Source organism: Rana temporaria, chromosome 7, assembly GCF_905171775.1.
Source record: "Rana temporaria chromosome 7, aRanTem1.1, whole genome shotgun sequence".
Taxonomy (NCBI): Eukaryota; Metazoa; Chordata; class Amphibia; order Anura; family Ranidae; genus Rana; species Rana temporaria.
In genome coordinates, this window is record NC_053495.1 from 1,204,725 (window position 1) to 1,227,862 (window position 23,138).

The following is a 23,138-nucleotide window of genomic DNA, read 5'->3' on the forward strand; positions in this document are numbered from 1 at the left end:
GTACAAGACCTCATAAAACGTCCCTCAATACACGGCCTGAGCCGTCTGGGAGAAGGAAGCACCATAAAATCTACTGCTTGGACACCCTAGACCAGGGGGAGGCAACCTGGGGCCCTCCAGCTGTTGCAGAACTACAAGTCCCATCATGCCTCTGGGAGTAATTGCAACTGCCAGCCTTGCAATGCCTCATGGGAAATGTAGTTCCACAACAGCTGGAGGGCCCCAGGTTGCCTACCCCTGCCCTAGACGGCAGGCATGAGAGTGTGCTTCTAATCTAATGTGAAGAGTATTGGCCAATTAGGTCCACCCAGGGCTTTTTTTGCAGGAATGCGGGGGCCGGCACCTCTAACACTGGATATATGTAATGGCAAGGGGTGCTGGGATATACTGGAGGATCTATTGCTGCTGGAAGGAGACTATAGTTGGGAGGGTCTGTTATTGCTGGTGGGGGGGGGGGGGTCTATTGCTAAGGGAGGTGTCTATTGCTGCTTGGGGGGGAGGGGGGTGATCTACTGTTGAGGGAAGGGTCATTGTTGTTGTGATGGATCGACTGTTGGAAGGGTCTATTGTTGGCTGCTAGGAGATATTTTTTGCTGGAGGGGGTCTATTGTTGCTGGAGGGATCTACTGTTGGTGTTGGGGTCTGTAATTGCTGGAGATATCTATTTTACTGCTTTTCTTGTTATAATTAAACACATTCCATACAGAAAAGATACTTGGTTCTGCATTTTCTAAAAGGGGCGGACTGGGAGTTGGTTAGGGGGTGGTGCCAAGGGATGTGCACAAAGGCGGATAGGGGCGGAGACAAGGGGTGACTTGAAGGGGGGGAGGGGGGGGGGTACCTGCACCTATTCTCTGATTAAGCTCTGGGTCCACCTAGACAAGATCCGGCTTATCTGTGAAGGTACGCAATGAAAACGGACCTCAGACCCCGCCACTCACATTAAAAGCACCCAGCAGAAACAACGTAGGCTGAAGTCCTATAGAGAAGATTAGCCGCAGGATGGTGGAGGCGATCAGCGCTCGGATCCCGTGAGGCTTGGGTAGTACAATAACTATGGCTAAAGAAACCAACATGGCTGTCCAGAGTAGACCAGAGAGGCGGGCGTCCAGGGTGCCTACAGAGAAAAAGGGCGTGGTCTAATAAAGATTGGGTTCAATCAGAAATGTGCGTCACAGAATTGTACATCACTGACCTCCTCGGACACCAACAAAGGGGTAGAAGAAAGCGACCAGGAGGTTCATGAGGACGGCCAGGTTGAAGGAGATGCTGCTCCAGAAGGTCATGTTCCGAGAGCACCAGTAGAGGACTTGCTGAGCTGCAAGACACAACACAACATGGAGCTTTATATTCAAAAAGAAGAATCTCTTCTAGATAAAGGCCCTCAACAAATATCAGTTCTACAAAGACCCAAAGAGCCCCATTGCCGGCAAACTGGAGAATCAGAACCACGGCCCAGCAACCCCTCCCCCATCCACCACTTCTAGACCCCCATCTGCTCACCTCTCAGCTTCTTCTGCCAGTTCATCTCATTAAAGAGGTCCTCTGAGCGCTGGAAGAAGTCGTGGATCTTACTCCCCTGTTCATCCCGCTCCGTTGTGTAATAAATTCGCAGTTTGGACTCCTTGGTCAGAAATTCACAGATACTGGGCACAGGGAACACAATCTGTTCCATGGTGCGGTCTAGACGGACAATCTGAGAGAGAGCAAGACATGATGAGATCCATTATCCCAGACCTTTCCGCCCCAGTCCCCACCCCCCCCAACCCAAACACATCGCCCCCAGTCCCCTCACACCCAACCACATCGCCCCCAGTCCCCAACCCAACCACATCGCCCCCAGTCCCCTCCAACCCAACCACATCGCCCCCAGTGCCCTCCAACCCAACCCATCGCCCCCAGTCCCCTCACACCCAACCACATTGCCCCCAGTCCCCTTACACCCAAACACAATCTGCTCCATGGTGCGGTCTAGACGGACAATCTTAGAGAGCGCAAGACATGATGAGATCCATTATCCCAGACCTTCCGCCCCAGTCCCCTCCAACCCAAGCCCATCGCCCCCAGTCCCCTACAAACCAACAACATCACCCCCAGTCCCCTCACACCCATCGCCCCCCCAACCCATCGCCCCCAGTCCCCTCACACCCAAACACAATCTGCTCCATGGTGCGGTCTAGACGGACAATCTGAGACAGAGCAAGACATGATGAGATCCATTATCCCAGACCTTCCGCCCCAGTCCCTTCCAACCCAAACACAATCGCCCCCAGTCCCCTCCAACCCGAGCCCATCGCCCCCAGTCCCCCCCAACCCATCGCCCCCAGCCCCCTCACACCCATCGCCTACAGTCTCTCCCCCCCCCCCCCCTCCAACCCAACACCCCCAGTTTCCTCCAACCCAAGCCCATCGCCCCCAGTCCCCTCCAACCCAGTCCCCCCCCCCCCCCCAACCCATCGCCCCCAGTCCCCTCACACCCAACCAAAATCGCCCCCAGTCCCCTCCAACCCATCGCCCATAGTCCCCCCCAACCCAAGCCATCGCCCCCAGTCCCCTCACACCCAACCACATCGCCCCCAGTCCCCTCCAACCCAGTCCCCCCCCCCAACCCATCGCCCCCAGTCCCCTCACACCCAACCACATCGCCCCCAGTCCCCTCACACCCAACCACATCGCCCCCAGTCCCCTCACACCCAACCACATCGCCCCCAGACCCCTCACACCCAACCACATCGCCCCCAGTCCCCTCACACCCAACCACATCGCCCCCAGTCCCCTCACACCCAACCACATCGCCCCCAGTCCCCTCACACCCAACCACATCGCCCCCAGTCCCCTCACACCCAACCACATCGCCCCCAGTCCCCTCACACCCAACCACATCGCCCCCAGTCCCCTCACACCCAACCACATCGCCCCCAGTCCCCTCACACATCGCCCCCAGTCCCCTCACACCCAACCACATCGCCCCCAGTCCCCTCACACCCAACCACATTGCCCCCAGTCCCCTCCAACCCATCGCCCCCAGTCCCCTCCAACCCATCGCCTACAGTCCACCCCCCCCCAAGCCATCGCCCACGGTCCCCCCCAACCCATGACCCCCCAGTCCCCTCACAGCCAAAAAACATTGCCAACAGTCCCCTCACACCCAACCACATCACCCCCAGTCCCCTCAACCCAACGCCCCCAGTCCGATCCAACCCAATGCCCCCAGTCCTCCACCCTCACCTCTATCTGGGCCGTATGCTTGGCATAGAACTCCAGAGCCTCATCTCCATCCCCCGTCTGCACACCTGGTTTCAGCATATGCTGGAGCTCTTTGTTGTGCCGTGCAAGCTAAGAGAAAAAAAAGCACCAATCAACATTGTCTCAGTCAAGAAAGTGTTCAGGATACATCAATATCAATGATACTGGTCAATCAAATGAAATTGTACAGATTTAGGATAACATTGTACTGCACAACTTTATTGGCGACACCTTCACCGCTTCGGCTGGAGTCTTATTTGTGATCTGCCATTGGTAAGAACTCATCTATAGACGCTATGGGAGGACCCAGCGGGGAGCAAGAACACTTACCTGCCGGTATGCATCACTCCTTCCCAGCTGGGCGGATCCAGAGGTCACTCTAGAGACTTACATTCGGCAATGGCTGTCAGGGAGCTGGGGGTGTGGGGGGTTCCCCTGGATTTCTGATGTGACAGTAATGACAGTATGGACTCTCATAGGGCTGAGCACACACAGGTGTTTTTTTCCCTGGCAGGACCATGCTACTAAACCACTCATGAGCAATCTCCATCGATCAGCAATCTATACAGAGTGTATTGTAAAGTATTGATTAATCACCAATGCCCCAAATTTATGGGATGGATCCAAATTACATGCAACTGTGTGTAGCGATCGATCGCAGGCGATCAGAGATTGTTCACACCAGCAGCATTGCCCAATATAGGGCAACTGGTCTTCTTGACTAGAGGGTGGCAGAGCCGCGGTTGCCAGGCAGTCAGGAAGGGGTACTGCTGAACGCCATTTTTTGCAGCTAAATAGGGATTTCTGAATGGGAACGCCACGCCGCAACCAGGAGCCCAGTGTCTGGCGAACATTCGCGGTTTGGCCCCATTTCCTTGGATAGGTCATGTATGGTGGTGGCACTGCCTGCCGAATGCCAACTATTGTATAAGCTTTACTGTGCACCAGTATGTGCCCACCATGTCAGCTGGCCACATTAACATTCATTTCGGTGGTCAGGGAGAATCTCAGCCGCCTTTTTCTACCGGCCCAAGGCGCCGCCCTCATTACAGGTGTGCTGTGGGGTGAATGAGCTCTTGCAGGGTTAGTCCACCTTTCCCCAGAAAACTGCCAATGCAGGTAAAGGGGCGTGCCTGGAGATGAAAAACCAACAGCAGCCCCGCCCATTTGTGTACCTCCCAAAGCCTGGCCATAAAACTCCCAGAGATGGCCCCCAGCTGTTCCTGCTCACCTCCCCCATCACAGGAGTAAGCTCCTCCTCCAATTCAAACCCCGCCCCAAACACTCTACCCCACACACCAAAAAGTGCTTCTTTAGGGCGCATGGGGCTGCCCAATGTGGAACGTGCGTTAAGGTGTGAAAACTTCTGGGGGGGGGGGGGGGGGGGGCGCGGACATGTGAATGGGGCCTGAACATTCTGCCTGGCTGTCCTCCAGAAACTTCGTACTTTGCGTTCCAAGGAGACGCACGCAGTTGTCGGTGAACGCTCTGCTCTGGTTCGGGGTCAGCACCGCAAATCACTGAAACCAAAAGGCAGCATTTCCAGAGAGAACACCCCCCCTCCCCCACAGATCTTATCAGAAGTCCCCTTTAAGGCCGGGGGCGCAGAACATGGAAGCGGTGAAAATCACGCACACACGCCACTGAAAGGGGATTTTTGTCATCGACTGAAAATAAAACCTTCTGAATGACTTTTAGTTCTCCCTCAGCGTAGCGCAGTTCCTGTTATCCCAGGCGGCCTGGCGCCGTGCCCAGCCTGGAAACCAAACCCTGGCACTCCGAGGCGTGCAGCGGGCACATGTGCCGAGACCTGGGCACGCCCCTAGGAGGAACACCGTGTCCATGGCGAGGACAGCCTCACGCTGTGCGAACGTTACATAACACGCCGCCGCCCGCGCCACATGTCCTTATGTAAAGAACCCACCTGATGGGCCAGGATGTAGATGTTGTGCCCCACGTTGCGGGGAGAGGCGGCGTGATCCTCACAGCCCTCCGCCTCTTCGAACTCCACCTCACCCTGCAGATAAGCCTTCTTTATCACCTCCACCTGGGGGAGAGAAAAAAAACACATCGATCGTCCGATCATCTGTCACCGGAGAGATCATCTGTCACCGGAGAGATCATCTGTCACCGGAGAGATCATCTGTCACCGGAGAGATCATCCCGCCGACAGAACTTCCTCTGAGGAACATTCTGTACATTACATAAGATCTCATCTCCTACACTCCATACAATCGCTACATAAGAGATCTCATCTCCTACACTCCATACAATCGCTACATAAGAGATCTCATCTCCTACACTCCATACAATCGTCACATAAGAGATCTCATCTCCTACACCCCATACAATCGTCACCTAAGAGATCACATCTCCTACACTCCATACAATCGTCACCTAAGAGATCACATCTCCTACACTCCATACAATCGCTACATAAGAGATCTCATCTCCTACACCCCATACAATCGTCACCTAAGAGATCTCATCTCCTACACTCCATACAATCGTCACATAAGAGATCTCATCTCCTACACTCCATACAATCGTCACATAAGAGATCTCATCTCCTACACTCCATACAATCGTCACATAAGAGATCTCATCTCCTACACTCCATACAATCGTCACATAAGAGATCTCATCTCCTACACTCCATACAATCGTCACATAAGAGATCTCATCTCCTACACTCCATACAATCGTCACATAAGAGATCTCATCTCCTACACTCCATACAATCATCACCTAAGAGATCTCATCTCTTACACTCCATACAATCATCACATAAGAGATCTCATCTCTTACACTCCATACAATCGTCACATAAGAGATCTCATCCCCTACACTCCATACAATTGTTACATAACAATCGTTACAATGTATCCTCTCCTGTCTGTACATTCAATTCATTAAAATCTATTTATAACCAGAATAAAAAAATTGGGAGGGGTTGATTAACACTCAGGTTCGTTTTTTTTTTGTTTTTTTTGTGGCTTAACAAGCAGGACGAGCCGACGGTTCGGTCCGAACACGAGTATGACTGACAACTGAAGCCAAAAATCATGATTAACCCCTTCAGGTCCGGATAAACTTTACCCCCCTTCATGACCCGGACATTTGCTATTCAGCACTGCGCCACCAACTGGTAATTGCGTGGTCATTCAACACCTGAAAAAAAAAATTATACACAATTTTATTTGGGTAGAAATAGAGCTTTTAGTGGGAATTGATCACCTCTGGGGTTTTATTTTTGCGCTATAAATGGAATTTTTTTATATATATATAATTTTTTTCAAAATGTTCAGTTTTCTTTTTTGGCTCCAGTTGTTAAATGTTCAGTCATACTCATATTTAGAAAGAGATTATATATATATATATATATATATATTTTTTTTTTTTTTATTTAAATTTTTTTTGGGCTCCAGGTCAAACTCGTGTTTGGAAAGAAATATATATATATATATATATATATATATATATATATATATATATATATATATATCAAATATAAAATATAAAATATAATTTGGCTACACACAAATAGAGCTTTCTTCTAGTAGGATTTGATCGCCTCTGGGGTTTTATTATTGCGCTATAAATGAAAAAAAATAATGAAAATTTTGAAATAGATAGATAATCTCTATCTCTCCCTCTATCTATTTTTTTTCCCCCACTATATACATTGTTATTTTTTACCATGGACAATGTAACAGAATACATTAACATTATGGACTAAATTTATGAAGATTTAGTTATTGGATAGGTTTTATAGCAGAAAGAAAAAACGAATCTAAAAATAAAAAAAATCAAATTTCTTCATAAAATGTATTCTGCTATATGTCCATGGTAAAAAACAAACAAATCATAATAAGTATACAGTATAAAGAAAAAAAAAAGGGGGGGGGGTGGGCCCCTCCTGAACCATAGTGGGCCACATGTTCCATACACATGGAGGGGTATCTTGTTAGGGGAAACCCCATGACACATGACAAGGGCCTCGTTACTAAAACCTGCGGTTAGTAGGCGGGGTCTTATCTGAAGATTGAAGCACCTTTTAACAATAGGGGGGTCCCCAGACTACAGCCCCCCGTATGAGTCTGGGAGAATTTTTTTTTTTTTTAAATTATGTTTATTGAATTTTTCAAAATATTAGTGTACAAGCATTTTCAATAAAGCATTACACATCAAACTTTTGCATTGAGAAACGCCAACTTCTTGTCTTACATAAGTTTAAATGAACTGGGAGAATGAGTCTGGGAGAATTTAAACGTTGCTATGGGTCTGTAGAATCCCTAATTTCCCCCCCCCCCCCACCTGCTGGTTTATGACGACAACATTGAACGCCAGGCACGATGACAGCCAACCAAAGGCAAATAAAAACCTCTAAATTTGAAAGTAGAAACCAGTTAGACAGGTCCTCTTTGTAGAGCTCCTGTGGGGGAATTTTTTGGTGAATGCGCTTCTATTGCACAACACGCCGTGTCAGCATTGGATGAACGGAGCTGCCGCCAGTTACCGGTTATCAGTAATCCACCAAAAAAAAATAGGGACTTCCTAGGAAAAAGTCTTTGGCGTGGAAAGATGATCTTCTAAAATCAAAAGATCTGAGAAAAGGGAAACGATGCCCCGCCCCCAAATATACAGACCAATTACTGTACAGAAATATTCTTCCTGGGAAGAAGTTGCTCCCCAACCCCCTCTCCCCCCCATTCCCAAAACTCACCAGCTCCTTCGGCCTCATATTGTACAGAATGCGCTCGGCGTTCTCGCTGTCGTGTCGGCTTTCCATGATAGCGAGAAGAAGCTTGGAAGCGTTATTCTGCGGAGAAACACAACATTAAATCGGGGGGCTCGAGATCAAAATAAAGAGAACCTGCCTCAGGAGGCCACGGACATGTGACACGGAGCCTCAGTGATCGGAAAGGACTGAAATCCAATGAAAAGGGGGAGGAGCCGGTACACCTGTGCAAGACTGAAAGGGGGAGGCGTTACCTCCAATTGCTTGAAAAAGCAATCCAGTAGCTCGTTTGCCGCTAGGATTGCTTTTACAAGAGCCAACTCCCGGGTTTAATCAATAGCGGGGTGACGCCTGCAGCTGCAGATCATCGCGGTATAACCACCAAAAGTCCACCAATGTAGCGGTAAAGTCGTTGGTCCTGAAGTGTTAATAAATACAGTAAATTCCTCTTATTCACAATGAAGAAAAGAGAAAAAAAGTATCGATCGGCCTTTACCAGGACAGGCGCCCCCAATGCCCAGGACAAGGATCTGCAGTCCACTCCTAAAGCACGTCATAGAACGGGTCACCCGCCCCCTGTGCCCATTTTCTCCCCACTTGCTCCATCTGCCCACAGTCGGCATGGAATGTGCAACGCACACATGCGCAGCCAATTGCTTGCTTTGTTGCCTGCCAATGGAGCACGTGATGGGGGTGCCTCCCATTGCTGCACCCGGGGGGGGGGGGCCTTCCCCCTCCTGCCAACCCTTGTCTCAGCCCTGGCAAGAAGCCATTGTCCTGATGCCAAGCACCCCATTTTTACTTCATGCCATGCTGTACATAGTCCCATCACAATAGGGAACTATGGCTCAGTAGAGTTATACCCCCAACCCTTAAGCACCAACTCGCCGGGCACCTTGCCCCTCCTGCCCACCCTTTGTCCTGGCAATAGCCATCCTCATGATACCAAGCCCCCCCATTCCCACGTCATGCAACGCTGTACAAAGTCTCATCACCATAAGGGACTATGAGCAGTATTATACCCTAAACCACTACACCGAGGGCACCTGCCCTTCCTGCCCACCCCTTGTCTTGGCCCCAGTAATACCCATTGTTATGATGCCAAGCACCCCATTCCCACTTTATGCCATGGACAAAGTCATTACAATAAGGGACTATGGCTCAGTAGTGTTATTACCCCCCCCCCCCCCCCCCAACTCTTAACCACTACACCCAGGGCGCCCTCCCTTCTGCCCACCCCTTGTCCTGGCAATAGCCAACATTGTGATACCAAGCACCCCATGCCCACTTCATGCCACGCTGTATAAAGTCTCATTACAGTAAGGAACTATAAGCAGTATTGTACCCTAAACCACTAAACCCAGGGCGCCTATCCCTCCTGCCCACCCCTTGTCTTGGCCCTAGTAATACCCATGGTCATGATGCCAAGCACCCCATTCCCACTTCATGCCACGCTCTACAAAAGTCATCACAATGGGGGGGGGGGTGTGACTCAGCAGTATTATACCCCCCCGACAGATCTCCATTTGTCATTTTACGAGCGCGTCGCCCTGAGCAGATATTTTCCGCCCGGCCCAATGTACACAATTGTCACTTCACGGCTCCTTGGGGCAAAGAAAAACCTCATGTCACCCCCGCCATCTGGTAAACTGCCCCTCCGAGGCTGGGAAGGGACTCAGAATGCGTCCCTCCACCCCGCAAGAGGAATGCAGCTCCGCCCCCAGCGACTTTCAGGTGATTTCCAGAGAGACAAGGAAACGCATTCCTATTAAAATCTACAAAACGACTGAAGTGCGTCGCTTCTGCAAAAAAATAAACAAAAGCATAATAGAGATAGGAGTGTGAGGGGGGGGGGGGTATTATCCCTACCAATGGGTCAGAGGAGGACACTGAATGGAGGTCAGTGGAGGGATTGGTAGAGAGGAGTGGAGGACACTGAATGGAGGTCAGTGGAGGGATTGGTAGAGAGGGGTGGAGGACACTGAATGGAGGTCAGTGGAGGGATTGGTAGAGAGGGGTGGAGGACACTGAATGGAGGTCAGTGGAGGGATTGGTAGAGAGGGGTGGAGGACACTGAATGGAGACCAGTGGAGGGATTGGTAGAGAGGAGTGGAGGACACTGAATGGAGGTCAGTGGAGGGATTGGTAGAGAGGGGTGGAGGACACTGAATGGAGGTCAGTGGAGGGATTGGTAGAGAGGGGTGGAGGACACTGAATGGAGGCCAGTGGAGGGATTGGTAGAGAGGGGTGGAGGACACTGAATGGAGGTCAGTGGAGGGATTGGTAGAGAGGGGTGGAGGACACTGAATGGAGGCCAGTGGAGGGATTGGTAGAGAGGGGTGGAGGACACTGAATGGAGGTCAGTGGAGGGATTGGTAGAGAGGGGTGGAGGACACTGAATGGAGGTCAGTGGAGGGATTGGTGGAGAGGGGTGGAGGACACTGAATGGAGGCCAGTGGAGGGATTGGTAGAGAGGGGTGGAGGACACTGAATGGAGGCCAGTGGAGGGATTGGTAGAGAGGGGTGGAGGACACTGAATGGAGGCCAGTGGAGGGATTGGTAGAGAGGGGTGGAGGACACTGAATGGAGACCAGTGGAGGGATTGGTGGAGAGGGGTGGAGGACACTGAATGGAGACCAGTGGAGGGATTGGTGGAGAGGGGTGGAGGACACTGAATGGAGGTCAGTGGAGGGATTGGTAGAGAGGGGTGGAGGACACTGAATGGAGGCCAGTGGAGGGATTGGTAGAGAGGGGTGGCCGGGTGGAGGACACTGAATGGAGGTCAGTGGAGGGATTGGTAGAGAGGGGTGGAGGACACTGAATGGAGACCAGTGGAGGGATTGGTAGAGAGGGGTGGAGGACACTGAATGGAGACCAGTGGAGGGATTGGTAGAGAGGGGTGGAGGACACTGAATGGAGGTCAGTGGAGGGATTGGTAGAGAGGGGTGGAGGACACTGAATGGAGGTCAGTGGAGGGATTGGTGGAGAGGGGTGGAGGACACTGAATGGAGGTCAGTGGAGGGATTGGTAGAGAGGGGTGGAGGACACTGAATGGAGGTCAGTGGAGGGATTGGTGGAGAGGGGTGGAGGACACTGAATGGAGGTCAGTGGAGGGATTGGTAGAGAGGGGTGGAGGACACTGAATGGAGGTCAGTGGTGGGATTGGTAGAGAGGGGTGGAGGACACTGAATGGAGGTCAGTGGAGGAATTGGTGGAGGACAGTGAATGGAGGTCAGTGGAGGGATTGGTAGAGAGGGGTGGAGGACACTGAATGGAGACCAGTGGAGGGATTGGTGGAGAGGGGTGGAGGACACTGAATGGAGGTCAGTGGAGGGATTGGTAGAGAGGGGGGGAGGACACTGAATGGAGGTCAGTGGTGGGATTGGTAGAGAGGGGTGGAGGACACTGAATGGAGGCCAGTGGAGGGATTGGTAGAGAGGGGTGGAGGACACTGAATGGAGGTCAGTGGAGGGATTGGTAGAGAGGGGTGGAGGACACTGAATGGAGGTCAGTGGAGGGATTGGTAGAGAGGGGTGGAGGACACTGAATGGAGGTCAGTGGAGGGATTGGTAGAGAGGGGTGGAGGACACTGAATGGAGGTCAGTGGAGGGATTGGTAGAGAGGGGTGGAGGACACTGAATGGAGACCAGTGGAGGGATTGGTAGAGAGGGGTGGAGGACACTGAATGGAGACCAGTGGAGGGATTGGTAGAGAGGGGTGGAGGACACTGAATGGAGGTCAGTGGAGGGATTGGTAGAGAGGGGTGGAGGACACTGAATGGAGGTCAGTGGAGGGATTGGTAGAGAGGGGTGGAGGACACTGAATGGAGGTCAGTGGAGGGATTGGTGGAGAGGGGTGGAGGACACTGAATGGAGGTCAGTGGAGGGATTGGTAGAGACTAGAGAGGGGTGGAGGACACTGAATGGAGGTCAGTGGAGGGATTGGTAGAGAGGGGTGGAGGACACTGAATGGAGGTCAGTGGAGGGATTGGTAGAGAGGGGTGGAGGACACTGAGTGGAGGTCAGTGGAGGGATTGGTGGAGAGGGGTGGAGGACACAGAATGGAGGTCAGTGGAGGGATTGGTAGAGAGGGGTGGAGGACACTGAATGGAGGTCAGTGGAGGGATTGGTAGAGAGGGGTGGAGGACACTGAATGGAGACCAGTGGAGGGATTGGTGGAGAGGGGTGGAGGACACTGAATGGAGGTCAGTGGAGGGATTGGTAGAGAGGGGTGGAGGACACTGAATGGAGGTCAGTGGAGGGATTGGTAGAGAGGGGTGGAGGACACTGAATGGAGGGATTGGTAGAGAGGGGTGGAGGACACTGAATGGAGGTCAGTGGAGGGATTGGTGGAGAGGGGTGGAGGACACTGAATGGAGGTCAGTGGAGGGATTGGTAGAGAGGGGTGGAGGACACTGAATGGAGGTCAGTGGAGGGATTGGTAGAGAGGGGTGGAGGACACTGAATGGAGGTCAGTGGAGGGATTGGTAGAGAGGGGTGGAGGACACTGAATGGAGGTCAGTGGAGGGATTGGTAGAGAGGGGTGGAGGACACTGAATGGAGGTCAGTGGAGGGATTGGCAGAGAGGGGTGGAGGACACTGAATGGAGGTCAGTGGAGGGATTGGTAGAGAGGGGTGGAGGACACTGAATGGAGGCCAGCGGAGTGGAGTGGATTGGTAGAGAGGGGTGGAGGACACTGAATGGAGGTCAGTGGAGGGATTGGTAGAGAGGGGTGGAGGACAATGAATGGAGGTCAGTGGAGGGATTGGTAGAGAGGGGTGGAGGACACTGAATGGAGGTCAGGGGAGGGATTGGTAGAGAGGAGTGGAGGACACTGAATGGAGGTCAGTGGAGGGATTGGTAGAGAGGGGTGGAGGACACTGAATGGAGACCAGTGGAGGGATTGGTAGAGAGGGGTGGAGGACACTGAATGGAGACCAGTGGAGGGATTGGTGGAGAGGGGTGGAGGACGCTGAATGGAGGTCAGTGGAGGGATTGGTAGAGAGGGGTGGAGGACACTGAATGGAGATTAGTGGAGGGATTGGTAGAGAGGGGTGGAGGACACTGAATGGAGGTCGGTGGAGGGTTTGGTAGAGAGGGGTGGAGGACACTGAATGGAGGGATTGGTAGAGAGGGGTGGAGGACACTGAATGGAGGTCAGTGGAGGGATTGGTAGAGAGGGGTGTAGGACACTGAATGGAGGTCAGTGGAGGGATTGGTAGAGAGGGGTGGAGGACACTAAATGGAGACCAGTGGAGGGATTGGTGGAGAGGGGTGGAGGACGCTGAATGGAGGTCAGTGGAGGGATTGGTAGAGAGGGGTGGAGGACACTGAATGGAGGTCAGTGGAGGGATTGGTAGAGAGGGGTGGAGGACACTGAATGGAGGTCAGTGGAGGGATTGGTAGAGAGGGGTGGAGGACACTGAATGGAGACCAGTGGAGGGATTGGTAGAGAGGGGTGGAGGACACTGAATGGAGGTCAGTGGAGGGATTGGTAGAGAGGGTGGAGGACACTGAATGGAGGTCAGTGGAGGGATTGGTAGAGAGGGGTGGAGGACGCTGAATGGAGGTCAGTGGAGGGATTGGTAGAGAGGAGTGGAGGACACTGAATGGAGGTCAGTGGAGGGATTGGTAGAGAGGGGTGGAGGACACTGAATGGAGGTCAGTGGAGGGATTGGTAGAGAGGGGTGGAGGACACTGAATGGAGGCCAGTGGAGGGATTGGTAGAGAGGGTGGAGGACACTGAATGTCTTGATATACAAGCGACGTCTCGATATACAAGCGATGTCTTGATATACAAGGAATGTCTCGATATACAAGCGATGTCTCGATATACAAGCGATGTCTTGATATACAAGCGATGTCTTGATATACAAGTGATGTCTTGATATACAAGCGATGTCTCGATATACAAGCGATGTCTCGATATACAAGCGATGTCTTGATATACAAGGAATGTCTTGATATACAAGCGATGTCTTGATATACAAGCGATGTCTTGATATACAAGGAATGTCTTGATATACAAGCGATGTCTTGATATACAAGCGATGTCTTGATATACAAGGAATGTCTTGATATACAAGCGATGTCTCGATATACAAGCGATGTCTCGATATACAAGCGATGTCTCGATATACAAGCGATGTCTCGATATACAAGCGATGTCTCGATATACAAGCGATGTCTTGATATACAAGCGTTGTCTTGATATACAAGCGATGTCTTGATATACAAGCGATGTCTTGATATAAGAGCAGCGTCATGTCACCACTGAGTATAAAAGAGAAGAGAGGCTCCTCCTCTAAGTGGAGCAATATGGTTACATATAATGAAGGGACAACATTTAGAAACGTATTGCTACACTTAGAGGCGCCTCTCTTCTCTTTTATACTCTGGAGCTCCTGCTGGATTTTCCTTCTGATCCCCTTGTGGAGGCTTCCATTGGTGGACATTTTTTGGTCACACAACCAATCACATCGCTAGAATCTTTCTATATGGACTATAAACTGAAGGACTTCTGAATAAATGGTTGTGGAACGAATCATCTGAGTTTCCATTATTTCTTATGGGGAAATTCGCTTTGATATACAAGTGCTTTGGATTACAAGCATGTTTCCGGAATGAATTATCCTCGCAATCCGAGGTTTTCCTGTGTGTAGTTCATAGCATGAAGGAGGTGAAACGCGTTCCTGGCAGGCCTAGCATGGAGGGATATAGTGTGTGCTGGAACCTTTGTGACATCACAGTGCGGCCCCTTCCTTTGTACTGCATGGAGGGTGAAGCGGCTCCCTGGACTTTGGCCCCCACCTGGACGCATTTCGGGGGGGGGGGGGGATTGGGAAGCTTCATGTGGTGAGGATTGTTTTCACCGGAATATGAATAAAATCCGGTTACTTTCAGGGAAGGCCAATAAATCCGTACGGACCTCCCCAACGCAATAAGGAACCGAAGACTAGAAATACAGAGTTCCTCCTCAAGCCCCCTAAGCTGACCAAATCCAACCAATCCATGAAGCCGATCACCCCCCGGGTGGCATCTCAGTCCAGAAGTAGATGTGACCCCCCCCCCTGGACGATGCCTGAACAAAGATGGTGCCGTCCTCCTGGAGAGGAGATCAGAAGGCGGCGGGGAGGACAGGTCCTCTCTAAGAACGAGTGAAAGCCGCTGGTTGGAATGAAGATGAAATACCGGTCATGTGACCTGCCTGCGGCTTCTCAGACACGATTTTCCTGTAAGTCCCTCCAGCAAAGAATTTACAGTGACAATCTGGGGCTCCGCCCCCCCCGGAGGGCTCATCGCGTCCTCGGAGAATTGAACAAACGTCTCTTTATTGACAGGTAGTGTTGTGGTTACATAACCGATGCAGTGTGCCAGGAGCCGCACTTCCTGTTCAGTAACAAATCTTTGGCAGCTTCGCTGAAAGTTCCCAGTTTGGTGTCCGGTAATGCCTGGAAAAAGTATTCATACCCCTCTATATACAATGCCTGGAAAAAGTATTAATACCCCTCTATATACAATGCCTGGAAAAAGTATTCATACCCCTCTATATACAATGCCTGGAAAAAGTATTCACATCCCTCTAAAATTTCCAACATTTGGTCATATGTGATACAATGTATTGATATGTGTGATACTGTAATACAATGTCTGCATTTTATATATTGTATTACCAGTATCACACATATCAATACATTGTATCACATATGACCAAATGTTGGAAATTTAGAGGGATGTGAATACTTTTTCCAGGCATTGTATATAGAGGGGTATGAATACTTTTTCCAGGGTGTGTGTGTGTGTGTGTATGTGTGTATGTATGTGTGTATATATATATATATATATACACACATACATACATATACATACACACACACACACACACCCTGGAAAAAGTATTCATACCCCTTGAAATTCCCCACAATTTCTCATGTTACAACCAAAAACATAAATGTATTTTATTGGGATTTTATGTGAGAGACACAAAGTGTCACATGATTGTGAAGTGGAAGGAAAATGATACAAATAAATATGTGAAAAGTGTGGGGGGGGAGGGGCATTTGTATGGCGCCCCCCCGGAGTCAATACTTTGTATGGCGCCCCCCCGGAGTCAATACTTTGTATGGCGCCCCCCCGGAGTCAATACTTTGTATGGCGCCCCCCGGAGTCAATACTTTGTATGGCGCCCCCCGGAGTCAATCCTTTGTAGAACCCCCTTTCTCTACAAGTATTTTGGGGGGGTCTCTACCAGCTTTGCACATCTAGAGAGGGACATTTCTCCTCCATTCTTCTTCTCTGTAAAATATCTCACGCTCTGTCAGATTGGATGGAGAGCGTCTGTGATCAGCAATTTTCAAGTCTTGCCACAGATTCTCAATGGGATTTAGGTCTGGACTGTGACTGGGCCATTCTAACACATGAATAGACTTTGATCTAAACCCTTCCATTGTAGCTCTGGCTGCTTCTCTGATGAAGGCTCTCCTTGCCCGGCCCGGTCAGTTTAGGAGGACGGCTATGTCTCGGTAGGTTTGCGGTTGTGCCATACTCTTTCCATTTTCCGATGGAGTGAACAGAAGCTCCGTGAGATGACAAACCTAGATATTGCCATGTAAAAAATAGCTGTGACATCACTGGGCTGTACATTGCAGGGAGGAGCCAAGCAGGCTCCACCCACTACAGAAAACTAGAGAAGGGGTGGAGACCAGACCAGTCCCCCTGCACAATGAGAGGGGGCAGAGGGGATTGGTGAAGGCAGTGATTGATAGGCATTACGTGGAGGGGATGATGGGTACATTATGTGGGGGGGGGGGGGGGGTGATGGGTATATTATGTGTGGGGGGGTGGGTGATGGGTATATTATGTGGGGGGGGGGGGGGTGGGTGATGGGTATATTATGTGGGGGGGGGGGATGGGTATATTATGTGGGGGGGGGGGGGGGGTGATGGGTATATTATGTGGGGGGGGGGATGGGTATATTATGTGAAGAGCTCCATGTGGCTATACAGAACAATTTCAATGGAATGTAACATTTCATCCCAGGAATTTTATGAGTGAATTTAGTCAATTAGCAACATTGTACCGGCGGGGGTCTGCTGAGGTAACATTGTACCAGCGGGGGTCCGGTGAGGTAACATTGTACCGGCGGGGGTCCGGTGAGGTAACATTGTACCGGCGGGGGTCCGGTGAGGTAACATTGTACCAGCGGGGGTCCGGTGAGGTAACATTGTACCGGCGGGGGTCCGGTGAGGTAACATTGTACCGGCGGGGGTCCGGTGAGGTAACATTGTACCGGCGGGGGTCCGGTGAGGTAACATTGTACCGGCGGGGGTCCGGTGAGGTAACATTGTACCGGCGGGGGTCCGGTGAGGTAACATTGTACCAGCGGGGGTCCGGTGAGGTAACATTGTACCAGCGGGGGTCCGGTGAGGTAACATTGTACCGGCGGGGGTCCGGTGAGGTAACATTGTACCGGCGGGGGTCCAGTGAGGTAACATTGTACCGGCGGGGGTCCGGTGAGGTAACATTGTACCGGCGGGGGTCCGGTGAGGTAACATTGTACCGGCGGGGGTCCGGTGAGGTAACATTGTACCAGCGGGGGTCCGGTGAGGTAACATTGTACCGGCGGGGGTCCGGTGAGGTAACATTGTACCGGCGGGGGTCCAGTGAGGTAACATTGTACCGGCGGGGGTCCGGTGAGGTAACATTGTACCGGCGGGGGTCCGGTGAGGTAACATTGTACCGGCGGGGGTCCGGTGAGGTAACATTGTACCGGCGGGGGTCCAGTGAGGTAACATTGTACCGGCGGGGTCCGGTGATATAACAGGCCGATCTCTAACCCCACCCCCAGCAGGAATCCAGACTGCAGCAAATCACATTTCATGCCGGCCGGCGGATGACGCAGGAGAGAGACGGCCGAAGCCAAGAAGATGGATTTCACTTACGTGAGAATTACATAACAAATCTGCGGAACACAAAACACCGCCGTCACCCGAAACCACCAGGACCGATCATCAGGAAACAAGATTAGTGAGCGAGGCCGGAGGTGTCCATCCCCCGTCCATCCCCCGCCTCCTCACCAGGCAGAATTAAGAGTTCATTTCTCTGAAACTTGGAAGAAAAATCTGAAGATTTTGGGAAAGTTTTTCTATTTACACAAAATGCCAAAATCAATCAGGAGGGAAAAAGGAGTCATTTTTCAGTGTTGCACTTTTAAAAGTATTTAGTACTATTTTGCGCCCAAACACGGATTTTACCATTTTAGCACAAGACCAACGTGGAACAACTCCGCGCCACATGTCGCTGCATCACTCGCCTCTCTCCGCATCGCGCGCCGCACCACTCGCCTCTCTCCGCATCACTCGCCTCTCTCCGCATCGCGCCACTCGCCTCTCTCCGCATCGCGCACCACTCGCCTCTCTCCGCATCGCGCACCACTCGCCTCTCTCCGCATCGCGCACCACTCGCCTCTCTCCGCATTGCGCGCCGCATCACTCGCCAAGCCCCCATATTTCCAAGGAAGGAGCGCGCATTGTGCACGCCACACATCACCTGACCATGTGTACAGACTACATGTCCCATGATCCCTTGCAGCGTCCTGTACAGCTCACACATGCTCCACTTCTACAGACTTTTTACTGGTCCCAGCATGCAGGTCAGGGTGGCTACACTGGGGCCCCCCCCAAGGAATTCTGCAAGGCAGCGTAGCCCCCCTGTAAATAGAAGTGTTCCTGGAAAGTTATTCTGCCTCCTCTTCTAGAAAACAAGAATTGAGAAAGAAAAGAGTCGGAAAATTATCAAAAAATTAGTGACGCTACTACACAGATAGCGCCCCCTTCAGGCTTGCACAGGCTCCTCCCCCTTCAGGCTTGCACAGGCTCCTCCCCCTTCAGGCTTGCACAGGTGTACAGGCTCCCCCCCCCCCTTCAGGCTTGCACAGGTGTACAGGCCCCCCCCCCTTCAGGCTTGCACAGGTGTACAGGCTCCCCCCCCCCTTCAGGCTTGCACAGGTGTACAGGCCCCCCCCCCTTCAGGCTTGCACAGGTGTACAGGCCCCCCCCCCCCTTCAGGCTTGCACAGGTGTACAGGCCCCCCCCCCCCTTCAGGCTTGCACAGGTGTACAGGCTCCTCCCCCTTCAGGCTTGCACAGGTGTACAGGCCCCCCCTTCAGGCTTGCACAGGTGTAGCGTCTCCTCCCCCTTCAGGCTTGAACAGGTGTAGCGGCTCCTCCCCCTTCAGGCTTGCACAGGTGTACAGGCTCCTCCCCCTTCAGGCTTGCACAGGTGTAGCGGCTCCCCCCCCTTCAGGCTTGCACAGGTGTACAGGCTCCCCCCTTCAGGCTTGCACAGGTGTACCGGCTCCCCCCTTCAGGCTTGCACAGGTGTACAGGCCCCCCCCTTCAGGCTTGCACAGGTGTACAGGCTCCCCCCTTCAGGCTTGCACAGGTGTACAGGCTCCCCCCCCTTCAGGCTTGCACAGGTGTAGCGGCTCCCCCCCTTCAGGCTTGCACAGGTGTAGCGGCTCCCCCCCCCTTCAGGCTTGCACAGGTGTAGCGGCTCCCCCCCCCTTCAGGCTTGCACAGGTGTAGCGGCTCCCCCCCCTTCAGGCTTGCACAGGTGTAGCGGCTCCCCCTCAGGCTTGCACAGGTGTACAGGCCCCCCCCCACCCTTCAGGCTTGCACAGGTGTACAGGCTCCCCCCCACCCTTCAGGCTTGCACAGGTGTAGCGGCTCCCCTTCAGGCTTGCACAGGTGTAGCGCCCCCCCCCCCCCCCTTCAGGCTTGCACAGGTGTACAGGCTCCCCCCCCTTCAGGCTTGCACAGGTGTACAGGCTCCCCCCCCCTTTAGTCTTGCACAGGTGTAGCGGCTCCTCTCCTGGACGGAAATGTCTTCCTCCGATATCACCGCACACCGTGAGCTTCTCACCATGTGCATTAGAAGCTGCAGCAAGTCAGATAGAGCCCCGCCCCATTTCCTGGCTGGAGGACATCCGATATCATTTAGTACTTGCCTCCCCAGCCTTTAAGTAGCCCCGCCCCTTTCATTCATCGGATTTCAGTACTTTCAATCAGAGGCTCAGCATCACATGTGGGCGTTACCCCCAACTTCAAATACCTAGGAACACCCACTCCTCCCGACTGACACCCACCCACCAAGGCATTTCAATATTTGCATAACTCCTCCCACTGATTGCATCAGGGCTGAGGGCTCTGGAGAGGAGTACTGAGGCAGGGGGCGGGGATCAGGAGGCTGTGTACAGCCCCCTGCTGGCCCCTCCCACCAGCCATGATCTGCCTGCATTGCATAGAGACAAAGCAATGACATCATCAGGTTATAAAATAAAAATAAAGAATTAGTAAGCTGACATTTCAGCTCTAATCTGATAGGTCGGTGGGTGGAACACTCGGAGGGGGTGGGTGTAACACTCGGAGGGGGTGGGTGTAACACTCGGAGGGGGTGGGTGTAACACTCGGAGGGGGTGGGTGTAACACTCGGAGGGGGTGGGTGGAACACTCGGAGGGGGTGGGTGGAACACTCGGAGGGGGTGGGTGGAACACTCGGAGGGGGTGGGTGGAACACTCGGAGGGGGTGGGTGGAACACTCGGAGGGGTGGGTGGAACATTCGGAGGGGTGGGTGGAACACTCGGAGGGGTGGGTGGAACACTCGGAGGGGTGGGTGGAACACTCGGAGGGGTGGGTGGAACACTCGGAGGGGTGGGTGGAACACTCGGAGGGGTGGGTGGAACACTCGGGGGGGTGGGTGTAACACTCGGGGGGGTGGGTGTAACACTCGGAGGGGTGGGTGTAACACTCGGGGGGTGGGTGTAACACTCGGGGGGTGGGTGTAACACTCGGGGGGGTGGGTGTAACACTCGGGGGGGTGGGTGTAACACTCGGAGGGGTGGGTGTAACACTCGGGGGGGGTGGGTGTAACACTGGGGGGGGTGGGTGTAACACTCGGGGGGGTGGGTGTAACACTCGGAGGGGTGGGTGTAACACTCGGGGGGTGGGTGTAACACTCGGGGGGTGGGTGTAACACTCGGGGGGGTGGGTGTAACACTCGGAGGGGTGGGTGGAACACTCGGAGGGGTGGGTGGAACACTCGGAGGGTGGGCACACAGAGGACGGGGACAGAAGACATGCGGGGGGGTTCCCACCTTCAGCTCCAGGACCAGGTCCATCCTCTTGCGGCCCAGCGGGTTGATGTCATTCAGGATCAGGGCGGTGATGATGTCGATGCCGTTGGACTCGTGGGTGGCGATGCAGTTCTGAGGGGTACAGAAAGGGGGAGGGTCACACTAATACAGTTTGGGCAACATAGAAATCCGAACATTCCATGTAACAATGTAACCGCGACAAAAACAGACATCACAAATCTGATACAAAGTTGCAGCTCTGATACATCTGCAGGGCGGGGCCACACACAGTTGTGTTTTGCAGGAGGCGGAGCAAATCCAGAATAAAATCCACCAAACCCCGCCCATGAAGATCTATAGAAGATGAATCCTTTTTTTTCGGGTCATTTTCTACGCCACTTAATTAAGGGTATGGGGGGCTGGGCACTGCCAAGGGGGACATGGACCAATACAAAGAAGAAGAAAACTAACACAGCAGGGAGCGGGTCACTTAAAGTGATTGTAAACCCACTTTGACTTGTTCCTACAGGTGAGCCTATAATAAGACTTACCTGTAGGTATAAAGAATATCTCCTAAACCTGTACGGTTGAGATATTTCCCTCGCAATGCGCCGCTGATTGCAGCGGCGCATTCGCAGGGGGGGGGGGGATCCTCGGCTGAAGGGCTGGCCCCGCCGACCCATGCCGGAAAGGAAATCTCCCGCGTGCATGCGCGGGAGTGACGTCATCGCCGCTCCAGCCAATCACAGCGCTGAAGCGGTGATACCCAGAAGACACGCTCGGCGTGGGCCGGGTAAGTTCCCTACCTCGTTCCGAGGTGAGTATTTCATAATGAGCTAATATGCGGTGCATACTAGCTCATCATGGCTTTTGCCTTGCAGGTGTAAAAAAATGTATATGCGGGTTTACAACCGCTTTAAGGTTTAAAAATGAACAAGGCATATCCCTCTATGGTGTGTATTTGACTCAACCTATGGGGACACAGCCTATGGGGACACCTGACAATCCCGGGAGATGACCCCCCCCCCCCCCCCTTTATCACACAGCAGGTGATAGTCGTAGGTGCGTATGTTTCCCTAAGAGAGCGAGAAGGAGAGCGAGCGAGAGCGCGTGCTAGGTTGTTCATTCCCTGGACTCAGGTCTCAGATTACACTCAGCTCCATGCTGTGCAGGGTGACATCAGATCCCACCACCTAGCGCATGGGTGCTCAACCTGTGGCTCTCCAGCTGTTGCAAAACTACAATTCCCATAATGCCTCAGCCTTTGGGAGACATGCTTGTACCTGTCAGCGGCTTGCAATGCCTCATGGGAATTGTAGTTCCGCAACAGCTGGAGAGCCACAGGTTGAGCACCCATGACTGGTCCTAGCGTCTAGGGTACAGTTTTTTCACTTTTTTTGGGGGGTAGTGAACACCTTACTGCGCCTGAATTTGGAGCAGTAAGGTGTTTCTCCCCCCCCCTTTTTCTCTAAACTTTTGTGGGCGTCCCCCATTAAAATAAGGGAGGATTTGATTACTACAAGCCCCCCCCCCCCCATCCCAACTTCCTCTTGTAAGGGGGATGAAGCCTTGTCACCCTTCCTACCAGCTGACCAGCTTTTAGTTTGGGTGAGAGGTGGTGAAGAGCCCCCGTCCCCCCCCAATAGAATTCATACCCAGAGGGGTCCCCGAGAATTCTATCAGAGGTGAAAATGTAATCCTGGGCCAAGAATCTGCAGACGATCGTTCTCTCGCACCGATCTTATTATAGGAAGTCTACAGACGATCGTTCTCTCACACCGATCTTATTATAGGAAGACAAGTCTCCAGACGATCGTTCTCTCGCACCGATCTTATTATAGGAAGACAAGTCTGCAGACGATCGTTCTCTCGCACCGATCTTATTATAGGAAGTCTGCAGACGATCGTTCTCTCACACCGATCTTATTATAGGAAGTCTGCAGACGATCGTTCTCTCACACCGATCTTATTATAGGAAGACAAGTCTACAGACGATCGTTCTCTCGCACCGATCTTATT

General features: G+C 52.4%; 1 protein-coding gene across 8 annotated transcripts in view; it reads right to left on the bottom strand.

The window, feature by feature from the left end:
• ITPR1 (inositol 1,4,5-trisphosphate receptor type 1) overlaps nt 1-23,138 on the bottom strand; it is a 208,280-nt gene that overhangs the window by 22,453 nt on the left and 162,689 nt on the right. For all 8 annotated transcript variants that reach the window (XM_040358648.1, XM_040358650.1, XM_040358649.1 and 5 more), the window contains 7 exons: nt 21,141-21,251; nt 7,973-8,068; nt 5,171-5,293; nt 3,229-3,336; nt 1,504-1,696; nt 1,196-1,318; nt 942-1,117 (listed from right to left, as the gene is read on the bottom strand). In XM_040358648.1, coding sequence (XP_040214582.1) covers nt 942-1,117; nt 1,196-1,318; nt 1,504-1,696; nt 3,229-3,336; nt 5,171-5,293; nt 7,973-8,068; nt 21,141-21,251 — 930 coding nt within the window. The remainder of the gene's footprint in view (nt 1-941; nt 1,118-1,195; nt 1,319-1,503; nt 1,697-3,228; nt 3,337-5,170; nt 5,294-7,972; nt 8,069-21,140; nt 21,252-23,138) is intronic.